The 9144-nt window shown below is 38.1% G+C and overlaps 1 protein-coding gene across 1 annotated transcript; it reads left to right on the top strand.

Moving 5' to 3' along the window:
* Positions 1-1208: 1208 nt before the first annotated feature.
* On the top strand, positions 1209-8743 carry LOC133320435 (myrosinase 1-like). Its single transcript, XM_061528914.1, has 11 exons — positions 1209-1237; positions 3148-3248; positions 3313-3460; positions 3731-3897; positions 7070-7330; positions 7468-7556; positions 7636-7783; positions 7915-8075; positions 8209-8361; positions 8436-8527; positions 8605-8743. Exons 1-11 carry the CDS (start codon positions 1209-1211, stop codon positions 8705-8707), a joined length of 1452 nt encoding a protein of 483 aa, XP_061384898.1. The 3' UTR covers positions 8708-8743.
* The last annotated feature ends 401 nt before the right edge of the window (positions 8744-9144 follow it).

The following is a 9144-nucleotide window of genomic DNA, read 5'->3' as shown; positions in this document are numbered from 1 at the left end:
TCGGTGTGTATTGTTTACTTTGCAGAATAAAACAGACATTACAATTTATATGTTTATAAAACGAGAGTTACATCAAAATGTATTATCCCATTGGTTGTAAATGGGTACTTATCGATTAATAAATGTTCTGATCCTTGTAATAAGAGATATAATATTCAAGCATTTATATTATAATTGTTTTATTACAAGTATTCATTGTGATGCATTTTGTTTTAGAGAAAGAAATAAAGCTTTGATATCTATATTGGATGTTAATCTTTATTATATAAGGGAGTTTTTGCTTGACTGAATTTACTCATCGCTCGATGAGTGTATAATTTTGCGCTTGCATCGCCTCGTGTCTTTGTCCATACACTCGGATGTTTTCAGATTCAGGCAATATATATATATCTATGTCTGTGCGTCTCTCTAGTTTGTGTGCCTCATTTCTGCTAAAATATATATCCACATTTTCTCCGAATCGAATAGTAATAATATTGAAAATAGTTAACTAAAGAATTAAAAGCACTCGGTTACAGCAACACGTCCTCTTGAGATGCTTAAATTAGTAGCAGAAAAGTCGCAGCAATTGACAATCAGCCGGCGCCCGCTTGCATGAATTCGTAAGTCACCGTTAACCTTAAAGAGGTTGCCTTTAAAGTTTCAGGGCTAAGCAACTTAGCATCCCCTTCTTATCATCAGACAACCAGACGCACAACGGGCCTGCATCTCTTCTTTTTAAACCGTCCTTACATCTACTTACACTTCCTCGTTCCTAATGCGCATTGCAAAGTATTAGAATAGTTCACCTGCGTCTGTGTCTCCTTCGAGTTATAATTTGGACATCTTCAATAAATGGAAATAGGCTGATACTGAGATAGTGCTTTTACCACCGACAACTTCATTTCCACCTTTTATCGAATGGAATGACAGTCAATTGTCAAAAAAAGGGCTGAAGTTTTCAAGGCTTTTTAGTTTTAATATCAATGATTCTTACAAAACCTCAGAGTAATAATTTTTCTCGATGATGTATGTCTTCGTTTTGGTTGTTATTAAAAATATTTACAAAGTTAGAACCGACTCTTTCCTAGTACAGAAAAAAAGCTGTTTTAATAATATTAATAAAGTGCATATAAGATCTTATTAATATCAATCAGCAGTCGGCCTTATTTTATCATCTTCGCTAGCAATAAATACGTTCCCACAACACACACTTTTCACTGTCCAAAATGAATTTGTTAACGACACTTCTTCTAAGGTGAGTGATTTGACGTGTGTTTTGTTGAAGAAATTGAAAAAAATAAATTCAAATTTTTATAATATTTTTTAAGAATTTATTTATATTAATTTATTCTAATGACGTTGGTTTTTATAATCAATGTTTTTTGAAGTACAGTTGTTAGTTTAGTACTCGTTGCTTAAACTACGCATACTAAAGACGTTCTATTAATATAACTATGTGGACTCGATCCGTGCGCAGAAATCTTAATGCTCTTCTTGATACCTAGGTAACACTGAAAATGTTTAGAGAATGAAAGACGTCTTAATGTAGAAAAGTTGCCAATACTTTATTGTTTTTCTAAGTAATCTCCATTCCTCTACACATCGTCGCATTCGGTGGAACCTGTGTGATAAACAGTGGGCCCATTATTCCTTAGGGATCTCTTCTATGGCATTTTCATACTTTTTTACCGCATCTTCAGGACTCGTAAAGCTGTATGGCGGATGACTCGACACCTGCCATAGTCAAATATTTAACAGTCCGTTTTGTGGAATGCGCTAAAGCATTTTCGTGATGAAAGAGGATGCTGCTCCGAGAGCGTTGCTGTCGATTATTTCAAAGACAACAGGCAAACGGCGCTTCTAGTATAATTGTCGCGAAATAGCCTTTCCCACCCAATAATGAGGCAAACATCTTTTTTCCTTGACTTTTTCCTTTCTTCACCTTAGTTGGCCGATTCTCGAAAGGAAACACCCACCGAGCTGATTGTCTTTTGGTTTCGGGTTCGTAGCAGTATATCCAGCTTTCAACACCTGTGACGATTTCAAATACAGCATTTGAGTCACCGCCGTTGAATTTATCTAACATTTGGCGACACCTATCCATGCGAAGGTGTTTCTGGCAGTCGGTTAAAGTATGGGGAACCCATCTGGTACAAAGCTTCCTGGCGCCTGAACGTTTGTGTAATAATACCGCCTAGACGTTTTTGAACTTGACTCATATCAATGCCGAGGCTTGCCCATATCTGCTGATAAGTTACTCTCTTATCTTCCTCTATCATGCGTCGCCCAGCACTGATGTTATCTTCAGTGGTCGCTGTTACAGTACGTCGCTCACGCGGATCAACATTGAGATTGCTAAGTTCACGCTTAAACTCATTAAAGCAAATGTAAATTGTGGCAGCAGATGAAGTTTCATTAAGAAATGCTAATCTCAGCCTATCATAGGTTTGTTGTTGAGTAAGGTCACAAGGAAGGTCATACTAAATCATTGACCGAAAATTTTCTCGCGTTAGGTACATTCTCACGTGTAACGAGAGTTTTAATTTTGCCGCCAATTCACAAAAACAAATGACAAATGAATGCAATATACTAAATTTGGTTAGAAAAGAGTTCTACAATTGAAATAAAAAAAAATAATAAACTAAGTTTCTAACTGGCCCGTTCCAAACATTTTCAGTGTTACCCACGTATAACCGATAGTCTCAATATTAATTCATATCTTAAGGATTATAGTGATAAAATTGAATTGAAATTGCTGTACGCAAAAATATTCACATAGAATGAGGTCTAAGAGTTGGCGAGTATTCATTTAAATGAAACTAATATTTTCGGGTTGCTACGCGTGTTGTATTATTTTTAGCCCCTACAAAGTCCAAACGTTAAGGTTACTTTGCAGCAACCGTGATCACGGACAGGCGAGATGAAAGTGACATCACTATAAATACGTGCATTTGATACATTTTTTATTCTTCTTTTTTGAGTATTGTCAGTCTGATATCCTGTATTCGTTTTTAATACTAAGCGCTTAAGATTCACAATCACTTGCCACTTAGCGTCACGACTAATAAGTCGTGAGAATTAGTGATGACAAACAGTACAGTTGGTACAAAAGAATGTCATTAGTGAGATGAGGAATAGTAACGTGTATATACAATACATTTACAGTGAACTGTTAGGAGTTGGATTTTGTAGAAAATTTCCACCCGGGTTCAAATTTGGTGCGGCCACAGCTGCTTACCAGGTCGAGGGCGCCTGGAACGTCAGCGGTACGTTTATGTCCGGGTTTTTAATATTGAATTTAAATAACTCTAATAAGCATTTCATTGACAGACAAATCCGCAAGTATCTGGGACACGTTCGTGCACACTAGACCAGAGATTATAGCAGATAGATCCAACGGGGACGTCGCCTGTGACAGCTACAACCAATGGATGAGAGACGTGGAAATAGCTTCGGAGTTGGGACTAGATTTCTACAGGTAATTAATTGATTCTGGTGTACCACTACTTATTTATTAGTTGCTATGAAATAAGAATTGATATTTTTTATTTAATGCACTAATACAAATTACTGCACGATTCCATTTCTGACCAAGCGACATTGATAAAATGTACCAAGTCACGCGTTCGCTCTCCGTCCGATGTAATCTTAACTTTTGTGTGTATAATATTAATAATAGTGAAATATTTATTAAAAACTATGATTAATTTTTAATGCTGATATTAAATTGATATATGTTTTATGTCAGATTTTCTCTCTCCTGGCCAAGAATTTTGCCATATGGTTTTACAAATAAGACAAGTGAAGACGGAGTAAAATTTTACTCCAATTTTATCGATGCTCTATTGGAGAGAGGAATTGAGCCTGTCGTAACAATATATCACTGGGATCTGCCACAAAATTTACAAGATCTTGGTGAGTTTCGAAGATGTGCAACTGTTGTTAAAAGTATTCAATACAAATGCATTGCTTTTTTACTATTTAAAATAGAATACATAATAAAACGAAAAGGTTTTTAAACTAAAACCCGATGGTATCCCATATATTGTCTTTAAAAAATGTCCATCGGTTCGTAAACATCTCATGTCAGCAAATCCCGGAGTGCTTCGGGAAAGCAATTTTTGTCCTCATTCCCAAAAAAGATCGAGTCACAGATCCGAAAGATACTAGACCGATAGCCGTAACAAATACTATATCCAAAATCTTTTTCTCAGTTCTACAAACGAGAATGACGCGATTCATGCTCAGCAACAGGTATTTTAGGCCAAATCACCAGAAAGGGTTTTTACCCGGAATTTCTGGATGCCTAGAACACAACACTTTGCTGTCGGAGAGTTTAAAAGATGCTAGGAAAAGCGAGAGGCAAATTACAGTTTGTTGGATAGACTTAGAGAACGCGTTCGGGTCGATACAACACGAATTGATGCTATTCGCGCTGAGATGGTACAACTTTCCGCCCTTAGTTACTGATATGATCGCGTCGTATTACTCAAAATTAAAGTTTTCTATAACAACTAAAGAAGGCCATTCAACAACTTTTAGTTACAATGTAGGACTATTTCAAGGTTGCTGTTTGTCTCCAATTGTATTTAATATTGTAATTAACATCTTAGTAGATAAAATAACCAGCAACGAGAAAAAATGGGGGTATCGGTTCAAGTTTAATAATAAATACACAGAATCCATTTTAGCCTTCGCTGACGATCTCGCAATACTGACACGTAACCCCAAACACTGTCAAGTACTATTAGATGAAGTGGATAGATTCTGTGAGTGGACCGATGGATTGAGGACAAAACCAAGTAAATGTCACTGTCTGTGTCTCGGTAGGCGGAGTACAAGATACACCTCATACGATCCGGGATTATCGTTAGGCGGTCAATGCATTTCTACGGTTACAGAAAATGCACCATTTAAATTTCTCGGTCGGAAGATTGATAATATAGGTCGTACTCCATCTTTAGAAGGTATAGTAGATAGCGTTTTAAACGATCTCAACAGGTTAATAGCCAACAGATCAGTAATGTTAAAAAAGCTTGGATCTACGATAATTATCTAACTTCACGTTTAAATTGGCCTTTCCTCGTTTATGATTTTAATTAAACCCTTTTGTCAAAGTTAGATGCAGGCGTCATAAAGATGTTGAAGTTGTGGATCGGGCTCGCGCTAACGGCTGATTCATCGGCTTTATTTAGGGATTTGAGTCTAAAAAGGCCAGAGGAGCTCTATAAACACCTGAGAGTTCCAAGAGATACATCCTGGGGAAATCCCAGGATGACGTCTCTACATCGCTTCCAAAAGACAAAGATGCCCCAGAGCTAGAGTCAAGGCTTCAATTCCACAAGCAGTTTATGTTAGGAGCGCAAAGTAACAGAGTAGGATTAGGATCAAGTAGGAAGGTCCAAGATACGGATATATTGAATTCTTTTATTCGGCAAGACGAGAATGATAAATATAAGATCCATGCAATAAGTTTAGAAATGCAGAACGAGTGGTTAGACATAGGAGATTTTTGCACCCCATTAGCACTAAAATGGTGCACCTTAATGGATGATTGGTCGCAGGATTGCTAAAATTCTATCTCAATGCGTTCCAGATGACTCCCCCAGATCAGAGTAATTTAGTAAGATGGGGTAAAGGTACCGAAAAGACTTGCTATATCTGTGGGAAGGCAGTTGGAACTGCTAGGCACTTGTTAGTGGGATGTAGGGTACTCCTCGATAGCGGTCAATACTCGCGTCGTCACGATAAGGTTCTGGAAATCATACGTGAAGCGGTTAGTCTTTCGGTAGCCAGAGCGCAAAAGGAAATAACCACAAACGAGCGATCAGTGGGTTTTGTGAGAGAGGGCACTAGGGCTATAAAAACAAATGTCAAGCCTTACTCCATCCTTAAAGCGGCTACGGATTGGACTATAATGATGGATACGTGTGAAAAACAATACAAAATCCCCGAGGATATTTGTGCATTGGCCTCCAGACCAGACATATTTATGTATTCGCGAATCTTAAAGCGCGTTGTGATGATAGAGCTTACGGTTCCTTGGGAAACCAACATACCCAAAGACCATACCATCAAGGTCAACAAATATTACGAGCTAACAAACGAACTCACTCGAAATAGGTTCGTCGTGGATTTATATGCGGTAGAAGTGGGCGCGAGAGGTATAACGGCTAAATCTCTCTACAACCTACTAAAAGACTTGGGCCTGTCCAGAACTCACATCAATTCGTTCTTGGAACGTACTTCGAAGGCAGCCCTAGTAGGTTCTTTTCAAATATGGTTAGGTAGGGAGAGGAGCTTGGACAGTGGAGGTGAGCGTTTAACGCGCGTTAGTTAGGGGCCCCTTAAACCTACACCTGGGTCGCAAGTCCCAGGCACTGTTGAAGCTCCACTCCCTGCAACGCAATGGACCCGGCACCCGCACGGTGAATCCATTGAATGCTAAGAGGTTTCGTCTCTTGTCGTCCACTTATTTTACCAATGTTCAATGTATGAGCTCAAAGAGCTCATGTCTCATGATCCGTCTAGCCATGATCCGTCTAGCGCCTTATATAGATTCCGTCAAATGAGAAACAAGTCCTTTATCATGTACAGAACTAAACGAGCGGGTTTAGAACTAAAGTATTTTTTAAGAAAATACTTAAAATACAAAATAACACTCACATTACATATCATTCTTCACGTGAACATCTCTACCCACATTAAAAAGACATTTTAGCTGTTCCTGTGATCACGACTTGTGACATGTGATTAATGTATCTACTAGGGACTTCATTAACTCAGACAGCATCATCTGCCGCCAAAACCACGATAATAATTTAGAAAGTGATGAATGCTTCTCAATAATAACACGTTCTTCGCACACGATTTCTTCATCGGCCCACTAAAACAGAACCGTCGAACGCCAAACCACATTGATGGAAAAATAAGGAATTCTTATTTTAAAAGTCAGGAACTTTAAAGGAATCCTTCAAATGTAACGTCAATCAGATTATATCCCGAGTTTTCTCCATGTTTCAGTGCATTATGTTCAAGCTTGTAGGGTTATTATGAAATATTTATTAGCCCAAGTTATAATTAACAGGCGGCTGGACCAATCCTTTAATATCGGATTGGTTTGCGGACTACGCTCGTGTTGTGTTCAGTCTATACGCTGACCGGGTCAAGACTTGGATCACTCTTAATGAACCCCTGGCGTTTTGCGACGGTGCTTACAATTTTGGAGTTCACGCGCCTGGAATAATTAGCCAAGGAATTGGAAATTACATATGCAGCAAGAACACAATGTTGGCACACGCTAAAGCCTGGCGGATATACGACAAGGAGTTTAGACGAAAATATAAAGGTAAAAAAATATATGAATTTATGAAAAATATTTAGGTTAGGTTTAGGATTTGTCAACAATAAATGTAACCTTTAGCTTCTACTGAATTAATTCTTTATACATACGAGTTCACTGATGTGTTACATTACATTTTAAAGGCAAAGTGTCTATCACCAATCAAATTATATGGTTTGAGGGTACTGATGAAAATGAAGGGGAGGCGGCTGAACTGGCTCTACAGTTAATGGTGAATAAAAATACTTCAACTGTCCAAAAATAAGATTGTCACTAAATACTTTTGATTCATTTAATTTCGTACAATTCAGGGAGGATTGTACTCACACCCAATCTACTCTAAGAAAGGCGGCTGGCCTGAGCAAATAGAAAGACTCATAGCGGAAAAGAGCAAACAAGAGGGTTTCTCCAAATCCAGATTGCCAGAATTTACGAAAGAAGAAAAAAAATTAGTAAGAGGTGAGAATACAATGCAAACAGTCTATTCATTACATAGTTAATAATAGTAACAAAGCTAAAATTATTAAGAAAGCCATATAAATAGGAAAAGGTTTCGATTTCAAGGTTTTATTTTGTGAAATTTTTCAAAGGCACATATGATTTCTTCGGCTTGAACTACTATACCTCACGAACTGCTCGCCGTGCCCGAGGAGAAGTTGTTGGTCCTTGGCCTCTCTTCGGTGGACCAGACATTGATGTAATAATATCAGTCCGACCAGAATGGCCGCAGGGCGGCACCAGCTGGTTCTATGTGAGTTTAGCTGCTAATTTATACAGTTTTAAGCCTCATATAGCTTGAACACTGTCCTTGGAGACTGTTCGCATATCACACGCGAGCCAAGTTGTGACAAAAACAACAAAGAAGGTACTAACTCCTGTTCCAGGTATACCCGGAAGGTTTCCGGAAGCTCATATCTTGGTTGAAGAAACAGTACGGAAACATGGAAATCTTTATAACAGAGAACGGTTTCGCAACCACCGGCGAGGATTTAGAGGATAAAGCTCGTATAGATTATCATAAGGAGCATTTGGAACAGGTAATTAATATTAAAACTTCAAAACGCATGAATAAAAGAACTATGTCATTATTTTAACTACTATCTTCCACCAGGTCCTCCTCGCGATTCAAGAAGATAAGGCCAATGTCGTGGCGTACACTGCTTGGTCCATGTTAGACAACTTTGAATGGAGCGATGGCTATAGGTAAGGAAATATCGACTTAAAAATGTTTGCGGATTTTCTTCTGTTCGTAATCTGATGATTAATAATTATCGTTTCAGTTCCAAATTCGGTTTGTACGAAGTGGACTTCAACGACCCAGCCCGTGCCCGGCGCCCGAGAGCCTCCGCACAGTTTTACAAAGAGATTGTGCAAGCGAAATAATTTGATTTATATATATTAATAAACTGAACTTGGAACTGTGAGATGTAATTTATTTGATAAATAATAAAAATAATTTTATTTGCAAAATCGGAACGTAACTTGGTCCCCACCCAACAGTTATTCCTACTCCTGATGGACCAATCGACTTGACTTTTTTGGTTGTTGCATGTCCGACCGTTCCATACAGAAACATATTACATTATACGTTATATCGCTTTTGTTATATATATTTATTATATTGAATTACTGAACGACACTTTGACAGCAATCTGTTTAGTATACTAGCGTGTACACCGAGCCTAACGGAGGCCAGACGACAACTGTTTTGGCTCCTACATAAATATTATTACCGTCATTAAGCTTACATGTACATTGTACAAACTATATTAGATTTTCAGTTTTCATAGTCTTACGCCGTATGGCCACATGTCCACTCC

This window comes from Danaus plexippus (genome assembly GCF_018135715.1).
Source record: "Danaus plexippus chromosome 29 unlocalized genomic scaffold, MEX_DaPlex mxdp_36, whole genome shotgun sequence".
NCBI lineage: Eukaryota > Metazoa > Arthropoda > Insecta > Lepidoptera > Nymphalidae > Danaus > Danaus plexippus.
Note: the sequence above shows the minus strand (reverse complement) of the source record. Positions and strands in the feature narration are given on the sequence as shown.

What these genes read in the sequence shown, in the direction of transcription:
- LOC133320435 (XM_061528914.1), top strand. Translation starts at nt 1,209, where the DNA reads ATGAATTTGTTAACGACACTTCTTCTAAG. An exon ending in GGGCGCCTGGAACGTCAGCG is followed by an intron (nt 3,249 to 3,312) that starts GTACGTTTATGT and finishes TTTCATTGACAG; the next exon opens with ACAAATCCGCAAGTATCTGG. An exon ending in ACAAAATTTACAAGATCTTG is followed by an intron (nt 3,898 to 7,069) that starts GTGAGTTTCGAA and finishes TATAATTAACAG; the next exon opens with GCGGCTGGACCAATCCTTTA.